The sequence below is a fragment of the Indicator indicator genome, chromosome 15 (genome assembly GCF_027791375.1).
Source record: "Indicator indicator isolate 239-I01 chromosome 15, UM_Iind_1.1, whole genome shotgun sequence".
In the NCBI taxonomy this organism is placed as follows: Eukaryota; Metazoa; Chordata; class Aves; order Piciformes; family Indicatoridae; genus Indicator; species Indicator indicator.
In genome coordinates this window covers 2,319,754-2,343,003 of record NC_072024.1, presented here as the reverse complement: position 1 = coordinate 2,343,003, position 23,250 = coordinate 2,319,754, and the positions used below count along the sequence as shown (strand labels likewise).

Here is a 23,250-nt window from a genome sequence, read left to right as displayed (position 1 = left end):
GAAGACTACTTGAAGGCAACTTTGTGTGTGCAGTGAGGTGCTCTACTGGGGCTTGGCAGAGGTGAAGGTAAAGTCAATCCAACTAGGCTTAAATATTGAGATTTCTAATAGTTTAGGTTGCTGGCAGCAGCCTTCTGAATTTCACAAACTCTTATTAGCCAAAAGCCATTTTTGAACCTGAATGGTCTTTGCCCCACTACACCCAGGACTTGCTTTCAAGAGGGATGAACAAGAACGAGCCCAGTGTTGATCTGTAGCTGTAGGATATCATGGGAACATTGGAGATTACTGCAAAGTACTAGGGGAAATAGGGATATTAGGAAAATGTCTTTCCTGAAAAAGTGCTCAGGGATTGGAACACGCTGCCCAGGGTGGTGGTGGAGTCACCATCCCTGCAGAGGTTCAAGAAATGTGTGGACATGGCACTTTGGGCCATGGTTTAATGGCCATGCTGGTGTTGAGTTGATGGCTACACTCCATTCTCATAGGGGCCTTTCCCAACCCAAACAATTCTATGATCCTGCTCTGCAAGATACAGCAGCAGTCAGAACTTGCAGACCTTGGGAGCAGTCACAGGTACAGAATGGTTTGGGTTGGAAGGGACATCCAGTCCAACCCCCCTGCAGTCAGCAGGGACATCCTCCATCAGATCAGGCTGCTCAGAGCCTTCAATATTGGAATTGGGCTTTAACCATCTCCCTGGGCAACCTGTTGCAGTGTTCTACCACCCTCATGGTGCAGAACTTGTTCATAACATCCACTCTGAATCTGCTTTTCTGTAGTTTTAAACTACTGCCCCTTGTCCTATCACTGCAGGCCTTTGCAAACAGTCCCTCTGCAGCCTTCTTGCAACCCCCTTCAGGTACTGGCAGGCCAATATTGGGTCTCCCTGGAGCCTTCTCTTCTCCACGCTGAACAACCCCAGCTCCCTTGGGGTTGGGCTTTGCCTGAGCTTTCCTGGGAGCTTATCTGTTTGTTTTCTCACTGTTAGCTGTGATGACTCAGGGAGAAGGCAGCTTGCTGAAGAAACTGGTGATTTTCTGTAGTCCTGGAGCAATGTACTTTTGTCCTATGCTGAAGGGAACATCTGTGAGGATCATTATGCTGTTGACTTGCTCAGGGAGCACAAATTACCTTCTATTAAACAAGGGTTTTGTCAGATGACAAGTCACTCATTACTCTGCATTGGGAATTGCCTCTCCTGGCTGTCTAGACCCTGCAGAAGAGGTGCAGGGAAAGCTTGTTTGGATCGGGTAGCAGCATTTTGGGTGACAAGTGATAACTTGATGGCATTTGCTGTAATTAATGCTGTGGCATTTCAATAGGTGAAGTGATGGCACTGCTGGGGTACAGTCAGGCTGAGTGAGAGGCTTCACAGCGGAAGTCCCCAGAGGAGTTTGCTTTTGTTCACTCTGATGTCTCAGGACCCAGGCAGAGGCAGATGATAGAATGGCTGTTGGCCTCCTCTAAATGATGGATTTCAGGCTTCCCACAGTGGTCAGAGCACACTCATGTCAGGGTGGATGTGCCTAACCCTGACCTCAACTTAAAGTGCTCCAGAAATTTGGGTCACTCAGAAATCGTCCTCAAACTGTTGCTGTCTCTGTGTCAAACTCTGGAGATCTTCCTTGTTTCTTGTTCCTTCCTTGTTCCTTCCTTGTTCCTTCCTTGTTCCTTCCTTGTTCCTTCCTTGTTCCTTCCTTGTTCCTTCCTTGTTCCTTCCTTGTTCCTTCCTTGTTCCTTCCTTGTTCCTTCCTTGTTCCTTCCTTGTTCCTTCCTTGTTCCTTCCTTGTTCCTTCCTTGTTCCTTCCTTGTTCCTTCCTTGTTCCTTCCTGTCTTCTGAGCCTCTGGATTTTTATGGTTGTGTTACTTCTTCTGAGGAACATCTGACACTGCTTTTGAACTCAGTTATCAGATGTTTGCCTGTCAGCTATCACCTGTCAGACAAGGCTTTGCACTTTAACTGCACTTGTACTTGGTACAGCAGCAATCTGGGACATCAGAGTGTGTCAGAAAAGAGAGGGATGATAGCAGGAAGAGCCAACTGACTTATGATCCCTCTTGGAGTGCTGCAGGGTGCTGCAATACAAGCCCAATCCTACAGTCTGGTGCTGCAGGGGGTCAGGAGAGAAGTGGTAGCTCTCTTCCCCAACACTGCACACTTTTAAGATTCAACTGATCAGGGTGCTGGACCATCTGAAAGTGAGGAGAAACTTCTTTGTTGTGAGGGTGCTGGAGGCCCGGAGCAGGCTTCCCAGAGAGGTTGTGGAGTCTCCTTGTGTGGAGAGCTTCCAACCCCCCCTGGCCACTGTGCTCCTGGGCAAGCTGCTGTGGGTACCCTGCTTTATCAGGGTGCTCGGGCTGGATGATCTCCAGAGGTCCCTTCCAGCACCCCCCTAGTCTGTGATTCTGTGGTCTGGTGTCAGAATTTATTTCTTGTCATTCCAAAGCCATTGGCACCCTTTCTGCCAGCAGCTGACTTTAACCGAAGGGATAGGTGAGAACTAAAAAAGCAAGCCATCCCATTTAGCCTTTCCCCGCTCAGGAGGATGGAAAGCAGCTGACCACCCTTGAAGAGCAGGCTGTTGTGTTAACCAGGGATGCCCTTGAGCTGTCCTATCCATTTCACTCCCCAGTTCTGTGAAGAGTTGCTCTTCCCCAGGTGCAGTTTTGTCTTGCAGAAACACCGACTCGCAGCGCTGTGTGAAAACGCAGCAGCAGGCAGAGCAGAAACCAATTCCCTCGACAGCAAACAAGGGAAGGATTTTTATCATTGCCACGGAGGTACTCCAAGAATTCTCTCCTTCTAGTTATTATCTTTCCATGCAGTGTGGAATATTCAATTAAACCTTCTCTCCAATTGGCCATAACTTTGAATGAGCATTTAAAGCAGTTCTATTTAGGTAATGCCATCCATCACCCAGGTTAATGTTGGGAGACAATAGGAATGGTTTCACCTGATCCCGTGAATTAACCTCAGCTGACACTCTTCATGTTCCATTTCCTCAAAACCACAGAGGACAGCAAACATTTAGCATCTTTCTTGTCCCGGTCTGAGCCAGAGCAGAGCTGGGGCTGCTCAGGGCTGGCACTGCCCAGCTCAGGCTCTGCTCAGGGAGGTCCTTGCTGAAGCTCAGGGCAGCTTGGCACAGCCAGAGGCTTCTCCTAGCAGGCAGAAGCTGATGGCAGACTTCCTACCAAGGGCTAGGCTGCAGAAAGCCTCTGCCTGAGACTTGCTCCTGGGCAAACCAAGAGTACTGCCACAGCTTGTGCCCCTCTTTGGGGAGCAGGAAGGCAGAGGTGGCAGCTGTGGGGAGGAGCAACCAGGACAGGTGAGCCTCAACTGCCCCCCAAGGGACTGCAGCTCATGGAGGGCATCTTCTGGAGCAAGCTGAGGGATCCCCAGGGCCAAACCTCTTCTTCCCTGACTGGTGTCTCAGGAGAACTCTGTCCCTTATGCCTTCTATCCTGACAAGTGTGTTCCTGAATCCAGTTCCACAATCCAGTTCCTGAATCTGTTTCCCACCTGCTGCTGAGTCCAGGGTGGGACTTGCCCAGTGCCTGTCCCCAGCATCAGTGGTTCCAATGGTGTCCTCATGGCCATCAGGGGCTGAGTTGGCTCTTGGTTTGTGTCTCTGTGTCTCTATCCCATGGCATTGTTCTTCTTCCCATCCCAGCTGGGTTAGTTTCTTTCCCATTCCATCAGTCTCTCTCCCTTCTTCCCTTTCTCTTCCCTTTGGGAAGGCAGAGGGGTTCCTGGAGAGCCCTGGTGGCCAGCTCAGGTTTACTTCTGAACACTCTTGCACACCACCCAAGCACTGGCCCAGCTTCTGTATTTTACAGCTGGATCACTGGATAAAAGGTAGAGCTACCAACTTGAAGGAGCAGGTGTAAGGTTCTCCCTTGCAGTGAATGAAGCTGTTTAAGGAGTGAAGGATCTCAGAATCTCAAGAACAAGTCAGGATACCATCATCTAGCCCTGTGTGCTTTGTGGTTATTATTATCTTTTTCTGCCAGCAACAGGAAGTTGCACACAGGTATAATTTAAAGCTGGAGACTGTGAAATGTGTTTTGAATAATAGATGAGTCTCAGTCAGATATCCTTAACATATAATTAAAGACAAATGCAAGCAATCCAATGGTGCTTAGTGCATTCTCCTTTGTGCTGGTGCCTGAGGGAAGAGATGTGGGGGAGAGGTTGCTCCATTGTAATCTCCCTGGCAGAGTCTCTCTGAAATCCTTCAGTGGAGAGGACAGAGTTTTCTCCCTGGAGTACAGAGCTATTGTTCTGGCCCTGATAAATCCAGCTGATTTCCCAGGGTCAAGGAATACATCTTGAAGAGTCCTTGTCTTCTCTTCATTCCCTTTTCTTTGCTATTTCTTTGTACATCTCATTATCTTGGCATTTTATTTAGTCATTCTTCTCCCACCTCCTATACCTACACATTCCCTGCATCTCACAGTCTCACAGTATATTACAGATTGGAAGGGACCTGCAGGGACCATCAGGTCCAGCCCCCTGCCAAAGCAGGATCACTTAGGGATCACATCAAGGTGGATGTCTGGCAGCAGATTAGATGGCAGTGTGGCTTCCTGGCAAGAGTAACATTTGGACTCAATGATCTAAAGGCCTTTTCCAACCAAAATGATTCCTAATTTCTTTCTGTGATTCTAAGTGGCATCCATAATTCTGTTCTATGATTCCAGGTGGCATCCAGAATTCTGTTCTGTGATTCCAGGTGGCATCCATAATTCTGTTCTATGATTCCAGGTGGCATCCATAATTCTGTTCTGTGATTCCAGGTGGCATCCATAATTCTGTTCTGTGATTCCAGGTGGCATCCAGAATTCTGTTCTATGATTCCAGGTGGCATCCATAATTCTGTTCTGTGATTCCAGGTGGCATCCATAATTCTGTTCTATGATTCCAGGTGGCATCCAGAATTCTGTTCTGTGATTCCAGGTGGCATCCAGAATTCTGTTCTATGATTCCAGGTGGCATCCAGAATTCTGTTCTGTGATTCCAGGTGGCATCCATAATTCTGTTCTGTGATTCCAGGTGGCATCCAGAATTCTGTTCTGTGATTCCAGGTGGCATCCAGAATTCTGTTCTGTGATTCCAGGTGGCATCCAGAATTCTGTTCTGTGATTCCAGGTGGCATCCATAATTCTGTTCTGTGATTCCAGGTGGCATCCATAATTCTGTTCTGTGATTCCAGGTGGCATCCATAATTCTGTTCTGTGATTCCAGGTGGCATCCAGAATTCTGTTCTGTGATTCCAGGTGGCATCCATAATTCTGTTCTGTGATTCCAGGTGGCATCCAGAATTCTGTTCTGTGATTCCAGGTGGCATCCATAATTCTGTTCTATGATTCCAGGTGGCATCCATAATTCTGTTCTGTGATTCCAGGTGGCATCCATAATTCTGTTCTGTGATTCTAGGTGGCATCCATAATTCTGTTCTGTGATTCTAGGTAGCATCCATAATTCTGTTCTGTGATTCCAGGTGGCATCCATAATTCTGTTCTGTGATTCCAGGTGGCATCCATAATTCTGTTCTGTGATTCTAGGTAGCATCCATAATTCTGTTCTGTGATTCCAGGTGGCATCCATAATTCTGTTCTGTGATTCCAGGTGGCATCCAGAATTCTGTGCTATGATTCTAAGTGTCATCCATGCTCATGTCCCTGTGAGTCTCTACCCTCGGTAGTGAAGGAAGCATCCTTATGGCCCACAATTTTCCTGCTGATACTTGCAAAGTCTGATGTGAAGGGAAAAAGGCATAAGATGAACAGAAAATGACCCAAAAAAAGAATTAAAGCAAGGTTCCTTCCCTTCAGCTAAAAGACTTGCTGGCTGTGAGCAGCTTCACTGGGTCCTTAACCTGTGCTGTGCTTGTGACACTCTTCAGTGGCAGCCAGGTATTGACACTGATGAGCAGAAAAGTCTCAGTGCAATCAAGAGAGCTGCTCTTTTTAGGAAAGAAAATTTGATTTCCTTTGCATTCTCAGCAGCTACTCTGAAGATAAAACTGTCTGATAGAAACAGGGTAGAGAGCAGTGCACTTACTGGTGTAACTCTTTGGGGAAGGGTTTGAGTAAGGTTGGTGCATTTCATTAAATCCTCTACTCCAGCTGCAAAGAGGTAGGCACAGAAAAGCCAAACCTGTTAGCAGTGCTCACCCTTACTGCCAGGTTTGGAACAAGAGAAATGCATGGAACCATAGAATCCCAGACTGCTTTGGGTTGGAAGGGAGCTTTAAAGCTCCTCAAGAACAAGCCCCCTGCAGTCAGCAGGGACATTTTTCAACTAGAGCAGGGTGCTCTGAGCCCCAGACAACCTGACCTGGAATGCTTCCAGGGATGGGGCATCTGCCACCTCTCTGAGCAACCTGGGCCAGTGTTTCACCACCCTTATTATAAAAAATACCTTCTTTATATCTGGTCTGCATCCATCCTACAAACTTATAGGATGAAAATTAAAGGTAGTTGAGGAGAGAGGAAGGCAGCTAGGAAGGAATTTAAAATGAATGTGTTTTTCAAAGAAAAGCCCAGAAGTCAGTACAAGGAAGGTTCCTCTAAGCAATCTCCAACTGCTGTGAAATGACTGCTGAACTCTTTGAAGCTTGTGGCAGGTTGTTGTGCCAGAATATTTTCACTCCTGTAGCTCTCTTTAGAGACAGGACCTAATACTCTATTGTGCACAAGTGTGTAATGTACTTGCCATAATAATTCACCCCAAGCACTCAGGACCTTCACCCCATGAGCACTTCAAGATGCAGGGATTGGTGCCTGGAACATCCCTGGGATGATCCCCAGCTGGATCATCCCCAACATGGTGACTGGGAACAGGTAGAAGGTGTTTAAGGGTTTATGTGGTCAGGGGGTCCCTTTTGACGGGCTGGCACTTGGTTCCACCCCATGGCTTCAATCCAGGGATGGCAGAGCTGGGTGTTGTGCTGGAGGAGCTTCCTGGGGGCTTTAAATGCTGGTGGCCCTCCAGCATTTGGCTGTAGTTATGGGTACTTAATTTAAAGTGAACATCTTTCAGTTTTTAGAGGTGAAATTAAGAATTCTGATTCGAGGTCAACTTTGCTATGACAATCATAGAATCAGTCAGGGATCCTGCCCATTCCCAGCTGCTTGAACTTTGGGTAACACTTCAGCCTGTGCTCTGTTTTAGGGCACAAACAGTGGATGTTGGCTTCCCATGAGGTTTAGTGGCTTTTGGAACAAAATCTGACTACAATAAAACCCCAAAGTGTCACTATCACCTCTTTTCTAGGGCAAATGATTCACAGCCTCTTGCTGCTGAGATGCTTGGTTTCTAGTCTCATGATTTTCCATGTTCTGAGTACAGGGAGATTCCATCAAGTGCCTGTCAAGTTTTTTCTCTCTTTAATGCAGATGACAACACACTGCATGGGCCAGTTTTCCTTCAGGAACCCAACAGCATGATCTTCCCCTTGGATTCAGAGGAAAAGAAAGTGAAGCTGAGTTGTGAAGTGAAAGGAAATCCCAGACCAACCATTGGGTATGTTGACTGTTTCACTGGTTTTTAGCACGACCTCCTCATTATTTCAGTGTCCTCCAAGAGCCCTTCTCTTGTGTGTATCAAGCAATGTGGTTTTGGGATACTCCTGGAATCTACATAGATGCTGATAAGAAAAGACAATAGCATCTCTGATGAGGAGAGATTGAGAGTCCTGGGACTGTTGAGCCTGGAGAAGAGCAGCCCCAGAGGGGATCTGAGCAATGATCAGCAAGAGATAAAGGACCTGTGAGGGGCAAGAGGCTGGGGCCAGACTCTTCTCAGTGGTGCTCAACAACAGGACAAGGGGCAGTGGGCACAAACAGGAACCCAGGAGGTTCCATCTGAACAGGAGGAGAAAATTCTTAGGTGTGAGGGTGCTGGAGGCCTGGAACAGGCTGCCCAGAGAGGTTGTGGAGTCTCCTCTGGAGAGCTTCCGACCGCCCCTGGCCATTGTGCTCCTGGGTAAGCTGCTGTGGGTGCCCTGCTGGAGCAGGGGGGTTGGACTGGATGATCTCCAGAGGTCCCTTCCAGCCCCTACGATGCTGGGATTCGCTGATCAAGAAGTCCAAAGCCATAGCAGCTTTCAGTTGAGAATTCAAAAAGGTTATGAAAAGATAATCTTGGCTCCCTGGTTATCCAGCCTTTCCCAGAAATGTGGGCAGGGCTCTTAATGGCTTTGAGCTTTAGTAACTGCTTTGGAATCCTTAGTAAACAGATGTGATGCTACTATAGTGCTGCTACTGCTGCTGTAAATCATTTAGACTGCTGGGTTGGATTTTTTTTTTCTATTTTTTTTCCTTTAGTGCCTTTCTCACCAAAGTAAATGGCACTCTGAAACCAATTAGAGTTGTCAGAGCTCAGCCACCGTGCTGCCATCTGACACCACCAGCTAGCTCATGCCATAAACTCTGGTGAGTCACTGGTGTGAACATCTTCAAATTGCTTCTCAGTAGGTTCTGGTGCAGGGAGCTGCTGTGTGGCTGTGGCTCCTTTTCATGTCCCTCAAGGGGGATAGTGAGGGATGCAGCAGCTGCAAGCTGGAGCAGAGGAGGCTCCACGTGAACATAAGTAAAAACTTTTTCACTGTGAAGGTGCTGGAGCCCTGGAGCAGGCTGCCCAGAGAGGCTGTGGAGTCTCCTTCTCTGGAGACATTCAAAACCCACCTGGGTGTGTTCCTGTGTGACCTACCCTGGGTGATCCTGCTCTGGCAGGTGGGTTGGACTGGATCATCTCTGGAGGTTCCTTCCAGCCCCTACCATTCTGTGATTCTGTGAGGGTTGCTGTAACTGGGGCAGCTTGGTGCTGGGTGTTGCTCAGTGCCCCAGTTAGTGCCAACATCTGCTGAGAATGAATTATTTTAAATTTAAAAAGCAAACAACCAGCAAGTTTTGCAGAAGGGGAAAAAAAGAAAGAAAGAAAAAAAAAAACAACCCTCAGTGGACTTGAGTGGTTCAAAGATCCTAGTTTGGGGACTTCCCCTTGCAAAATGATTAATTCCAAAGAGCAGCAGTGGTAGCAACTACAGAAGCATTAATCACATCCCAGACTGAAATATATGCCAAGGCTATTGCTCTTTCAGTTAAATGCTGGAATATTTCAATCCAGTGCAGGAAATTTGCATTTTCATGCACTTTTTAAGTAAGTAGTCAAAAATCTACTGGTTCAATGGTTTAGATCTACTTATTTATTTATTTATCACAGAATTGTCAGGGTTGGAAGGGACCCCAATTGCCATTGTCAGTGACACTTTCCAATAGATCAGGTTGCCCACAGCCACATCCAGCCTGGCCTTAAAAACTTCTAGGGATGGGGATTCCACCACCTCTTTTGGTGACCTGTTCCAGTGTCTCACCACCCTCATGGGGAAGAACTTCTTCCTGACACCTAATCTAAAGCTGCCCTCCTCTAGCTTGGATTCATTCCCCCCAGTCCTATCACTACCCAACACCCTAAGAAGTCCTTCACCAATTATCTGTCTGTCTCTCTCTCTCTGTCTCTCTCTCTCTCTGTCTCTCTCTCTCTCTGTCTCTCTCTCTGTCTCTCTGTCTCTCTGTCTCTCTCTGTCTCTCTCTGTCTCTCTCTCTCTGTCTCTCTCTCTCTCTGTCTCTCTCTCTCTCTGTCTCTCTCTCTCTCTGTCTCTCTGTCTCTCTCTCTCTGTCTCTCTCTCTCTCTGTCTCTCTCTCTCTCTGTCTCTCTGTCTCTCTCTCTCTGTCTCTCTCTCTCTGTCTCTCTCTCTCTGTCTCTCTCTCTCTGTCTCTCTCTATCTCTCTCTCTTTATCTCTCTCTCTTTCTCTGTCTCTCTCTCTGTCTCTCTCTCTCTCTGTCTCTCTCTCTGTCTCTCTCTCTCTCTCTGTCTCTCTCTCTCTCTCTGTCTCTCTGTCTCTCTGTCTCTCTCTGTCTCTCTGTCTCTCTCTCTCTGTCTCTCTCTCTCTGTCTCTCTCTCTCTCTCTCTGTCTCTCTCTCTCTCTCTGTCTCTCTCTCTCTGTCTCTCTCTCTCTCTCTGTCTCTCTCTCTCTCTCTGTCTCTCTCTCTCTCTGTCTCTCTCTCTCTGTCTCTCTCTCTCTCTGTCTCTCTCTCTCTCTGTCTCTCTCTCTCTCTGTCTCTCTCTCTCTGTCTCTCTCTCTCTGTCTCTCTCTCTCTGTCTCTCTCTCTCTGTCTCTCTCTCTCTCCCCCCTATCTACCTTTCTAATCTCTCTACCTAATATATCATCTATCTACTACTTATCTACCTATCTCTCTTTCTATCTAATCATCTATCTGCCTATCTATCTACCTACCTAATCTATCTACTACTTATCTACCTATCTCTCTGTCTATCTAATCTATCTAATCTATCTACCTTCTCTATCTATCTATCTACCTAATCTTTCTACCTATCTACTACTTATCTACCTATCTCTCTTTCTATCTAATCTATCTACGTCACTATCTATCTGTCTTTCTATCTATCTACTACTTATCTACCTAATCTATCTAATCCAATTTATCTATTAATCTACCTACTTATCTACCTATCTCTCTAATCTAATTTATTTATCTATCTATCTATTAGTCTATCTACCTACTTATCTACCTACCTACCTGTCTATCTATCTATCTATCTATCTATCTATCCATCTATCTATCTTTCTATCCATCTATCTATGTATCTTACTTCTTGTTGCATTTGTCAAGCACCCCAGAGCATTCATTAAGAGCAGCAGAGTTTTCACTTTGGCATTCTGTGCTGTAGGTGGAAGCTGAACGGGACCAGTATCGACGTCGGTATGGATTACCGCTACAGCGTGGTGGAAGGCAACCTGTTGATCAATAATCCCAATAAAACCCAAGATCCTGGAACATACCAGTGTGTAGCAACAAACCCCTTTGGAACGATTGTCAGCAGAGAAGCAAAGCTTCAGTTTGCTTGTAAGTAGCAACACAACCTCCAGCCCTGCAGCACTCTGGAAAAACTGAGAGTGATGTCTCCGTCCCTGACTTTTTCCTGCTGCACAACAAAGGATTCTCTGAGCTGTTTGTGGAGTCAACACCTGGATTTAGAGGGGAAATGGGAAACAGGAATAGATGCCTTGGGTTGTGATTATTTATCTGAAATTAAATGCAATAAGCAGGGTAAAATATCTTATTTCTTGAGAAAGAGGGCACTGAGGAAAGTGTCTGGATCTTATCATTGATTTTTTCCTTTCCTTGGAGAATTAAAGCTTCAGAATATTTCAAGGAGCAAACACTTTATAAAGGGTAAATTCCCAGTGGCAGTACCCACAAGTCCTATGCTTCAGCACAAGCCATTTCAGGGATGAGTGATAGTTTTAACTCTGTGTAAAAAGGGAAACAGGCTGCTTCATGTTGGTTGGGGGTTAAATTCTGTGTCGCAGCTTCTTGTCAAAAGCTAAGGATGCCAGAAGCAGCAGGGCTTGATGGGGAATTGGCATTGTATGGAATTATATAAAGCCAGCAATGCCCACTTGCAGCCCAGAAGGCAAATCACTGCCTGGGCTGCATCAAAAGAAACATGGCCACCAGCTCAAGAGAGGTGATTCTGCCACTCTGCTCTGCTGCTTTGTTGGTTAAGTTGTTAGTTGCTTGTTAACCAAGATCTTCTGAACTCAGAGAAACCTTCTTCATTTTACCTTTGCTTTAGCTGCAGAGTGTTTATCCAGTTCTGCTTGTTTCTGTTCCTGGACCACATATCTGGCAAAACTCTTTCACATTTTCTGGTTGGCCAAATACAAATTTGGGTTGACTGATTCTTAGTTAAGAAGCTTGAATTCAAACCCAAAGCTTGCTCTTTTCCAGTTAAAAGTAATGATGGAGAGCTTGAATAAATGACTTTAGTTTTGATTGCAAAAAAAAATTAATCTTAAATTGCTAGAACAGCACAATGAAATTAGAAACCTTTGGATCTAATTAACATTTCTTAGGGTAGGCTCTGTGCTTTCACAAAGCAGTAACTCATTTTGTCTCCTACAGTCATAATTAGCTGAATTAGGAAATGCACAGAGTGGTTTAAGTGTGTTACAAAAGCTCTGCCTCTAGGAACCAATAAAAGGGGCATCTGGATTAGCAATGTGTGATTCTCAACCCTGACATCCATGTTGTGTGGCTTGATAGAGCTACTTCTTGCCTTCATGTGCTTTTATTCCAAACATGATGGCTCTGGAGTGGCCTTCTGTAGGTCTGTGTGCAATAATCTGAAACACCATATGGAGAGGACTCCTAGAAGCTCTCCTCAGAGAGCTCTCTTAAACCTGTTTGCTCTCAGTTGCTCTCTCAAGATTTTTTTTCGCCTTTCCTCAAGTTATTTTCCTTGCATTTACAGCCTTCTCTGGCATCTAGGTTGCATGAGCAGTCTGTGATCCAGCTCCAGCATGTCACCTTGGACTTTTATGCCTCAGTATGTCAAACATGATGATTGAGCTGTGGAAAGGCTTTTGAGCAGGAACTGCTCAGCAGAAAAGGACCTGGGGGTCTGCTGTCTAACTGAACATGAGCCAGCAGTGTGCTCAGGTGGCCAAGAAGGCCAACAGCATCCTGGCCTGGATCACAAATAGTGTGGTCAGCAGGAACAGGGAAGAGATTGTCCCCCTGAACTGAGCACTGGTGAAGGCACGTCTTGAGTTCTGGGTTCAGTTTTGGACCTCACACTCCAAGAAGGACATTGAGCTGCTGGAGCAGATCCAGAAAAGGGCAATGAAGCTGGGGAAAGGTCTGGAGGACAGGGCTGGTGAAGAGTAGTAGGACTTGGCATTGTTTAGTCTGGAGAAGAGGAGGCTGAGAGGAGACCTCGTTGCCCCCTACCCAGGTGGGGGTTGGTCTTTTCTCTCTAGTACCAGGTGATAGAATGGGAGGAAATGGCCTCAGGTTGTCCCAGGGGAGGTTTAGATTGGATACTGGTTAAAAAAAAAAAAAAAAAAAAAAAAAAAAAAAAAGTCTTAATTGAATGGGTGATCAAGGCCTGGAGCAGGCTGCCCAGGGAGGTGGTGGAGTCATCACCTCTGGAGGTGTTCACACAAAAACATGTGGCCATGGCACTCGGGGACATGGTTTAATGGCCATGGTGGTATTACATTGATGCATGGGCTTGATCTTAGAGGGATTCTGCAACCAAAATGATTCCATGGTTTGGTTAAGGACTCAGGACTGTGCTGATTAACTTGTCCATAGCTTTCCTCTTCGTCCCAGCAGTGCCTAATTCTCCAGCCTGACTGGTGTGCTGCACGATTTTTGTGTTGGCTCATTTTGATTTCTGAGGAGAGCTACTGCTGAGGTTTTTTTGAGGCTAATATCTGAGGCTTTGAGCTCCCCCCCTGCCTCTTAAGGGTTAAATTGTGAATCCTGGGCCATCATTAATACCTGTTTGTTCATTCCTCAAGGGCTGCATTATTCTTCTCTCACATTTTCACTGCAGATTAAACCATGATCTTTCTATTCAACCTCCTGTGGAGGTCAGAGAGGGTCAGCAATTTAATCCTTGAAATATGTATTTAGGTTACAAACTCATTATGATAAAAGTGCTGATATTTCCCCCCAATACTTGCTTTGGGCTCCATCATTTGCATTTAAAATTTGTTCTTTTATTTTTTTATCATTATTTTCCTTGTTTTAAAATTCTTTTCCAGTGTCATTCATGTCCGAATTTGAATGGATTTTTCAGAAAGTGAAGGAATCTGCTCTGCCCACACTACCAGAATATGGATTAATGATACCTTAAACCCTGTGTTTATAGCAATACAGGCACTCAGCAGCTAAAAAAAAAAAACAAAAAACAAACAAACACAAAAAAAAACCCCAAGCTTTAAACTCCAAGTCTGGATTCTAACAGTGACTCTTCCAAAGTGCTGTCCAAGCCCACTGCTGAACTAGATTAAATTATGTGCTTTTGTGTTGAGGGGATAGGGCTGAGCTTGACAATTTTATTCACTCTACTGTAATTTCTGTTTGGAAATAACAGTGAAATCAATAAGAAGTTATGCCTGGAAAAGAAGCACAGCTCTGATGCAGCAGTTTGGAGATGTACCCAGCCAGTCAGACACAGGATTCAAGCTGTTTACTGTGGCCTGGATCCTGCTTCCGTTTCAGTCGACAATAAAACTCGAATCGATTTTTAGTGGCACCAGAGCTGGACCATACCCCTCAGAAAGTGATGAACGTGCAAGTTGTTCTGCCTGCTCAGCTCCTGCTCTCTTTGGCATGACTCAAAGGAGCTGGGCAGCTCTTGGATGTGGGCAGAAGCAGTGCAGAGGGTCAGTCTGGACACCCCTGTGCCCCTCACTTCAAGGGTCTCCATACCCTGTCTGCTCCATGACCGCATCCCCCTGCACCAGCTAAATGCAGCCCCAGGGACGGGGTCATGGCTCCACTTTGCTCTCTCTGCAGATGACTCCATCTTCCCCCATGAAGCCACCCCCAGTGCTGGCAGATGACATATCCTTTCCCTGCTGTGATAACTAGCCTCAATTTGGCCTTAAACTCCTCGGCAGGATTTGCAGCTCAGCCTCAGAACAGACAAAGCCAGCACCACCTGCAGTAATGCTGCTTGGAAATCAACCCTCTGGAGAGCTGCTGAGTAGCCAGGCAGTAGCTGTTGCCATGTGTTGTTGATTTGGAAATGAGTATCCAAAAAGGCAAATCAAGTTCAGATTGGTGTGGGTTTTTGTAGTCATGCCATTGCTTTGCCTCCCCTGCCCTGTTGTTGTAAAAGCTGCCTAAAAGTGATGACTGTGACCCACGGGCTGTTAGAGAAATGGGATCTACTTTTCAGGGAGGTTTAGCATCTTGCACACCCCCTCAACAGGAGGACAGTCGGTGTCCTTCATCCCACCCTCCACAGACACTGCTCTGAAGTTGGTGCCTTTCCAACCTGTAGTAATTTCCTATAAATCATTTTCCTTGGAATCTGTAATTTAACAGCTCCGTGCTAATGCTCTTGGTATTCCCTGCAGCTGGCAAAAACAATATTGAGACATCCAGGGGGGCTGAGATACCAATTTTCAGAAGAGAAATGAAGCCCCAGGAGAGGGGAACAACAGGGCTGAAGGATGGATGTCCTCAGAGGATGCTGGAACAGCAGCAAAGCATCTCTGTGCTGCCCTTGAGAGCCCAGGGCTGCAGGCAATGAGATTAAATAGAAGGGGAAATGTCTCCTCCTCCTCCTCCTCCTGCAGACAGCCCCAGTCAAGCAAAGTGGTTGATTTTGTGTGTGAAATTTAGCCTGAACTGTTTTGCTGTGTTTGAAGATTAAACCATGCCTGGAAGGGAAGGGTTTGGAAGTGGACTTCTTTTTACTGTGAATCAGGGCAGCAGCTTCAGACTTAATCTTCTGTACGTGAGAAAAGGAGGCTAAAGGGGAGACCTTCTCACTATCTGCAACTACCTGAAACATGGTTGGAGCCAGATGGGGGTCAGTCTCTTCCCCCAGGTAACAAGGGACAGGATGAGAGGAAACAGCCTCAAGTTGTGCCAGGTTTAGGTTGGATATTAGGAAAAAAATTCTTCACTGAAAGAGTGGCTAAGCCCTGGAAGAAGGTGCCCAGAGCAGTGGAGGGGTTTAGAAGCCACAGAGATGTGGTGCTGGGGGACATGGTTTGGTGGTGGCCTTGGCAGTGTGAGGTTAATGGTTGCACTCTCAGAGGTCTTTTCCAACTGTTATGATTCTAACATTATCCCTTGTATAATTCATTTGGAGGAACACTTCACTTTTCCTCTTCATTACCCAGGAGCGTGCTCCTAACTGCAGGGAATCCAAGCATTGTGTCCAAAAACTGTTTCCCCACACACCCTTTATTAAAAGAATTTGTTTTATAGGTCTATTTCTGAAACAATGTTTGTTGCACATGAATTAGCAGCTCAGACTCAGCACTGCACAATGCAACCAGTACCAGAAAAGAGAGTCACGATGTGGTTGTAACAAGACTGCTTTGGGTCTTTGACCTACCATCCCAAAATAATTGCATTCTGATGGGAGAAAAATGAAAATCACTCCCAACATTAAGAGTCAAAGGGATTCTTCTCAATATTCCCATTGCTGGAATGATTCCTGTAGCCAAGCGAATCCCATCATTTTTGCTCTTAGTTGCTAAGAAACAAACTCTAATTGCCGCTCAAATTCCTTGCTGCCGGACCCTCTTATTGCCCTGAAGTGCCTTCGTTTGCTTTGTAGAGATTAAATGATCAATGAAGTAATTCTTTCAAGAACAATTAATGATGAAAACATTTGCAGGGCCCAACCAAACTCTCTGCCTCCCCTAAACAAACCAGCAACGACCACAGGGACAGATCCATTGAAGCTGTTCTGCACCCCAATGAAATCATTTCCGCGGAGATTAACCAACGTCTGAGCATGGAGAAAAGGTGACGTGTTTGAAACACCCTGGAAATGGAGGAGATGGAGGGTTTAGGTTGTGTTTTCTTTCAGGAGGCAGCTGGGAAGACAGGTGTGCAGAGTTCTGCTTGTCCTTCAAATCCCACCAGCTGTCCATGCTCATCCTCTTCAGGCGATTTGTTTGGTCACAGCTGTGCTGGCTGGGAAGGGCACAGAGCTGGTCCCCTGTGTTTTCCTGCCTCATTCCTTTTTCTGCTGCCCGTGAGACCACTTCTGAAAAGCTCCCTGGCTGGGAGTCTTCAGCATCCTGGGTGGGAGCTGCTTACCTGCATTAAGATGAGGAGAGATCATCAAATCCCAGACTGATTTGGGTTGGAAGGGACCCAACCCAAAAAAGTCATCTAGTTGAACACTTTAAAGTCATCTAGTCCAACCCCCCTGCAAAGCCAGCAGGGACATCAGCTGAACATGAGCCAGCAGAGTGCTCAGGTGGCCAAGAAGGCCAGCAGCAAGCTGTACAGGGAGAACTTTAGGCTTGATCTTAGAAAGAAGTTCTTCCCAGAAAGAGAGATTGCCAATTGGAAGGGGCTGCTCAGGGAGGTGGTGGGGTTGCTGTCCCTGGAGGTGTTTAAGAAAAGCCTGGATGAGGCACTTATTGCCATGATCTGATTGATTAGTTAGGGTTGGGTGATTGGTTGGACTGGATGATCTTGGAGGTCTCTTCCAACCTGGCTGATTCTGTGATGATTCCATGACCTGCATCAGGGACAATGTGACAAGCAGGAGCAGAGAAGTGATTGTCCTCCTGTATTCAGCACTGGTGAGGCCACACCTTTAGTGCCATGTTTAGTTTTGGGGCCTTCACTTCAAGAAGGGCATTGAGGGGCTGGAGCAGGTCCAGAGAAGAGCAACAAAGATTGGGAAGTGTCTGGAGGACAGGTTTTGTGAGGAGCAGCTGAGGGACCCAGGGTTGTTTAGTGTAGTTGTTTAGGCTAAGGGGAGACCTGAAGTTCCATGTCCTTGTGTGTTTTGAACATCTGCATCTGGGTTGAGGCAATCCCAAGCACAAATCCAGGCTGGGCAGGCACTGGCTGGAAAGCAGCCCTGAGGAGAGGGACTTGGGGGTGCTGGTGGAGGAGAAGCTCAACAGGAGCTGTCAGTGTGCACTTGCAGCACAGAAAGCCAACCAGAGCCTGGGCTGCAGCAAGAGAAGTGTGGCCAGCAGGGCAAGGGAGGTGATTCTCCCCCTCTGCTCAGCTCTGGTGAGACCCCACCTGGAGTACTGCATCCAGTTCTGCAGCCTCTACTACAAGAGGGATCTGGACATGCTGGAAGGTGTCCAGAGGAGGGCCACCAGGATGAGCAGAGGGCTGGAGCACCTCTCCTATGAGGACAGACTGAAAGAGTTGGGGCTGTTCAGTCTGGAGAAGAGAAGGCTCTGAGGTGACCTTCTTGTGGCCTTCCAGTATCTGAAGGGGGCTACAAAAAAGCTGGGGAGGGACTTTTTAGGATATCAGGTAGTGATAGGACTGGGGGGAATGGAATAAAGCTGGAAGTGGGGAGATTCAGGCTGGATGTGAGGAAGAAGTTCTTCCCCATGAGAGTGGTGAGAGCCTGGAATGGGTTGTCCAGGGAGGTGGTTGAGGCCCCATCCCTGGAGGTGTTTAAGGCCAGGCTGGATGAGACTCTGGCCAGGCTGCTGTAGTGTGAGGTGTCCCTGCCCATGGCAGGGGGGTTTGGAACTGGATGATCCTTGAGGTCCCTTCCAACCCTGACTGATTCTGTGATTCTATGATCTTCAGGGATGGGGACTCCACCACCTCCCTGGGCAGCCCATTACTCCTAAGCAGCCAGAGCAGAGTCATGCTGCTTCCCCATGCAGTGGCCCTTGCTGCTGATCTCTCACACACATCCATCACTACTTTTTTCTCATGCAGGAGTGAATTTGGGCTATGGTTTCCATAGCAAGCAGTCTCCAGCTGCTTGCTGTCCTCATCAGAGGGCCATCAGGTCTGTGAACCCTTGTGACCCGTGATCCAGCAGATCATAGAATCATAGAATTGTTGGGGTTGGAAAGGGTCTAGGAGTCAAGGATTGTCTAGGGGTCTAGGATCTTCTATTCCAACCCTCCAGCCATGGGCAGGGGCACCTCACACTAGATCAGGTTGCTCAGAGCCACCTCCAGCCTGGCCATGAAAACCTCCAGATCTGTGATGAGCCTCAAGCCACATAAACACTTGTGGTTGCAATTAAGGCTTTTTGTGGTCAGGGTTCTTTCCCATTACAAATGGACCCAAACCTCTTGCAAAAGCTGATCCTAGAGTGGCACAAACATCTGAAGAGCCATGAGCACACCATCACCTTTTTTGGTCTTTTATGTCCAGTGGACAGAGACTAAGACAAGGACTCAAGAGGACTATATTATTTTCTCAGTTGTTAGGATGTTTTTGGCTCTAAATCCCCTGGGCTGCCAAATGAAATGCTATTATTCACTCAGTCTGATGGTGTCTTTATCTTTAGGTCAATTCTGTATCAATGCACATCAGAGTTGTCTTCAAATGTATGGAAAATAATGGCTACAGGACCTGGCAGAGACTGTACCAAAGGCCAGAGGTGGACTCTGTAAGAAAATTTCTCTTCCTGTAGATGGAATTCAAGGCCAATGCAGGAAAATTTTATTCTAGTGGCTGCTTTTTTTATTCTTTTATTTTTCCTTTCCGTTTTTTCCTTCTGGAAAGCAAAACCAGGGAGTCATTGTTGGCATGCAGAGGACAGTAGAGTTTTAAATATGTGTCAGGAGTTGTCCTGTGTTAGTTTTCCTGTCTGCAAGAGACATGACTCCCATTTCATCAGTCATTAGACATGAGAGATGAATGGAATTAAAAAATATTTCCTCTCTAAGAGATGCTGCCTGACATCATAACAGACAACCCTCTGAGGAGCAGGAGCTCTGCAGAGTCTTTTTCCTTTCTGTGTCTATCAAGGAAAGGGAAATTGTTCTTGGAAACTCTGGCTCAGTGAGCTTGTGGCACATTATTCTACGTGATTTGGGGTCTTAATTTGCCTTCTTTCAGCTGTGCAAAGTAGGAAGGTGCATCAGAGCATGGTCTGGTGGGGAGCACACAGGCCATCTACAGTTAGAGAATCTCAGGATGGTTGGGGTTGGAAGGGAAATCATCCAGTCCAACCCCCCTGCTCCAGCAGGGCACCCACAGCAGCTTGCCCAGCAGCACAATGCCCAGGGGGGGTTGGAAGCTCTCCACACAAGGAGACTCCACAACCTCTCTGGGCAGCCTGCTCCAGGCCTCCAGCACCCTCAAACCAAAGCTTTTCCTCCTGTTCAGATGGAACCTCCTGGGTTCCAGTTTGTGCCCCTTGCCCCTTGTCCTGTTGTTTGACACCATTGAAAAGTATCTGCCCCCACCCCCTTTCCCCTCACCCTTTAGCTCTTGCTGAGCATTGCTCAGGTGCCTTCTGGAGCTGCTCTTCTGCAGGCTCTCAGCCCCAGGGCTCTCAGCCTTTCTTCCTCACAGAGATACTCTAAGGCCCTTCAGCATCTTCCCAGCCTCTGCTGGACTCTAGTACTTCCCTGTCTCAATGTGGGGAGCCCAAAACAGGTCCCAGTCAACCAGATGTGGTCTCACTAGGACAGAGTAGAGGAGGAGGAGAAGCTCCCTCAACCTATGAAGTCAGAGGGGGCTGTGCAATATCTCCTGCCACCAAAATTTGTGGTTTGTGCTATTACACAGTCATCTGTGTGGAAGAAGATCTTGAGTAACTGCTGTTTTGCTAGGGAAATAGGAAAAAAAACTCCAAACTTCTGAGCCTCCATTAAAGTCAACCCAAGGGGAAGTGTCTGCCCAGAGGTTCCAGATAAAAGTCACAAAATAACATTTTCTGAGTCCTCAGCATTTTGTCTCAAGCAGGAGAGAGTTGCTTCAAAATGAACCTTTGAAATATTTCCTACAGAAGGGTAGGAAGCAGCAGGCAGCTTTTGTGAAATGGAACATAAAGGTAAGGAGGTTAATTTTTCTTCCTTTGAGGTTGTTTTTCTGCCTTTGGGAAGGTCATGGAGTGATTAGATTTGGGAAGAGAACAGCAGGTGACTTGCAGCCCCTATTCCCCAGTAAGGTGAAAGATATGAAGGCACTGGGACTGCCTTGTTGCTTATTTGGAAGCAAGGATCACAGCCCAGTGAGGTGCTGTGATATGGTGCTCCAGGAGGAGCCATCCTGATGAGAAGTGGCTCATGCTGGGTGCCAGGGAAGAAGGTGGAAGTGGTCCAAGCCCTGCCTGAGGATCCTTGACCCCTGCAGCTGAGTGTTGGCCATTGGCAATGCTCAGGGAAAAGCTGTCACAGTCTTTGGGATGCAAGGTAGAAGCCTGAGGAGGAATTTTATCTATGTGGGTATACAAATCAGTCTGTCTTTGATAGAGACATGGTCAGAAAGCCCTGGCAAGATTCAAGTCTCACATTGACTGTCTTTAGAGAGAGATGTCAAAGTCCAAGATGATACATAGGTCAGAGATGTGAGTGACAAGAGGACAGGGAGGGCTTGGAATGAAACAAGCTCTTGGCTTGCATAGCAACACACCAGCTTTCTCCTGTCCTTACCCCAGTGAGGCCATTTGCAGCTTGCTCTGGCTCACACAGGAGAAGCTGTGGGACCTCCTCAGTGGCAGCAGGCACTGACTCCTCTGAGAGGTGGTCTAGTTTGTGTTCAGAGCTGCAGCTGCTCCACCTACACCTTTCATGCAGCCAAGCTGAGACTTCAGAGCAAACCCCCCCATGAAAGCCTTCCAGTTGGAGGTGCCCCCATGACAAAGATTCATCTGAGAATTCTTGCACCTTGCAAGAGTGATGACAGAAAAGATCAGGGAAAGGAAAGACCTAGAAGTCCAAACTGGACCTGGCCACTTGGTAGATATGGGCAGGCAATACCTTGTTCCATGCCCAAGCCAAAATATTTTCCAAAGAGGGAAGGGGCAGGATGTTTACCTCTAAACCTGCTCTTTTCCTTGTCAGTAGAAAACCCAGTGAAATTTCTGTTCTAAAGGTCAAATTAGAAAGCTTTCCTCCCCAGACTTGTTAAACTCCCTGTGAAATGAGCACACTCTAAGAATGATCCATCAGAGCACCAGCTCTTAAGCTGAAATTCTATTCAGTCGCATTTCACAAGGGGGTTGTCTTCAGAGCTGCACAGCCCACCAGCTAGTCCTGACACAACAGCAAGGCCATGTGGGCAGAAGAACTTCATCTTTGTGTATTTGTGGAAGGGGGGGGTGACATAAAACCTGCCTTTTAAAAAAGTCAGGCGGAGCTTTTATAGAGACAGTGTTGAGAGATATTAGAGCCATAAATATCAGGAGGCAAATCTTGTCAAGTGTTTCGAGAGCAAAAAGCTTTAATGCTTTCGTGGGTGCTAGTCATCAGTTAAAGTGCTTTCAGCCTGCCTTCATAGAGACAGGCTATGATTTCTTCCAGCCAATGCCCTCTAAAATCTGAAATTGATTGAGATGCACTAGAAGCTCATCTTCAAGACTGCTTTATGGGCCAAATTAGCTTTGTTTATAGTCTACAGCCAATGAAGTCACAATATTCCCTGGGCAATGATGCAAATGACTTCTGTCTCCATCTGGTTGTGTGTTTTGTCCAGGATGTGAAAAGTATCTTCTGTGGTGTGTGGAAAGTTATGCAAATGTGATGGGACCAATTTGGAAGAGGGCTCAGGAGCTATCTCTTGGTGGAAGGTTCTTTATCCAGTGTGAACCAGGAAGATTTGACCAATCCCTCTGATCATTTTTGGGTGGTATATTTTTTGTTGTTCAACACCAGGTCATTGCCCAGCTCTTCAGCTTCCCCTTCAGAGAAGCCATGTGGTTTCTAATAAAAACAAAAATCCCATTGACTTCAATCCAAGGGCTGAAGATGACCTTAAACATCATTCTAAATTTCAGATTGCTGGGATCATCTTCAAATCACAGGACGGGTGTGAGAATGTAAACCCCATTATACTCTGCAAATCTCTTTAAGTCATGCTTGAAAATTGACTTTAGGTGTCTCAGCTGTATCTGTGTACCTAAGTGGATTGTGCATTTCACATCTATGAAGATCTAATTACCCCTTACCTGTACCACTGCTTTATGTCCTGTTGTACAGGCACCTTGAAGTTCATTTAATCTATGTAGTAAAGGTGGTGCTTTCTCCCCTACAGAAGACCCCAGATTACCAGTGATCAAGTTTTAGCTTCCTAAGTTGCTAGGTTTTAATGATCAGATTCATTTTTAACCATTCAGGTTTTAAGTGATCAGATTAATTTTTAACCATTCAGGTTATAAATGATCAGATTCGTTTTTGACCATTCAGGTTTTAAGTGATCAGATTCATTTTTAACCATTCAGGTTATAAATGATCAGATTCATTTTTAACCATTCAAGTTTTAAATGGTCAGATTAAATTTTAACTGTTCAACTTCTATGTGATCAGATTCATTTTTAACCATTCAGGTTTTTAATGATCAGATTCCTTTTTAACCATTCAGGTTTTGAATTATCAGATCCTGGTTAATTTTGTGATTCTGATTCTGTGATTCATTTTTAACCATTCAAGTTTTAAATGATCAGATTCTGGTTAATTCTGTGATTCTGATTGATTCTGTGATTCATTTTTAACCATTCAGGTTTGGAATGATCAGCTTCATTTTTAACCATCCAAGTTTCTCACATCCAAAGCACAACCAAGACTCAAGTGTGAAATGCCAAACCAACCCCCCCAGGCAACTGACCTGGGCTAAAAGAACCCCTTATGTGCTGACCCAAAGGTTTGTTGATAACTTAATTGAGGTATTAGTAACCTAATCAAAGACTTATTTTTAGCACAGATACAATGATACTG

At 46.2% G+C, this 23,250-nt stretch overlaps 1 protein-coding gene across 1 annotated transcript in view; it reads left to right on the top strand.

Moving 5' to 3' along the window:
• Positions 1-7,412: 7,412 nt before the first annotated feature.
• CNTN4 (contactin 4) overlaps positions 7,413-23,250 on the top strand; it is a 161,650-nt gene continuing 145,812 nt past the window's right edge. The window contains exons 1-2 of the mRNA XM_054387607.1: positions 7,413-7,534; positions 10,767-10,942. Of these exons, the coding sequence (XP_054243582.1) occupies positions 7,455-7,534; positions 10,767-10,942 (256 nt within the window). The 5' untranslated portion in view covers positions 7,413-7,454. The remainder of the gene's footprint in view (positions 7,535-10,766; positions 10,943-23,250) is intronic.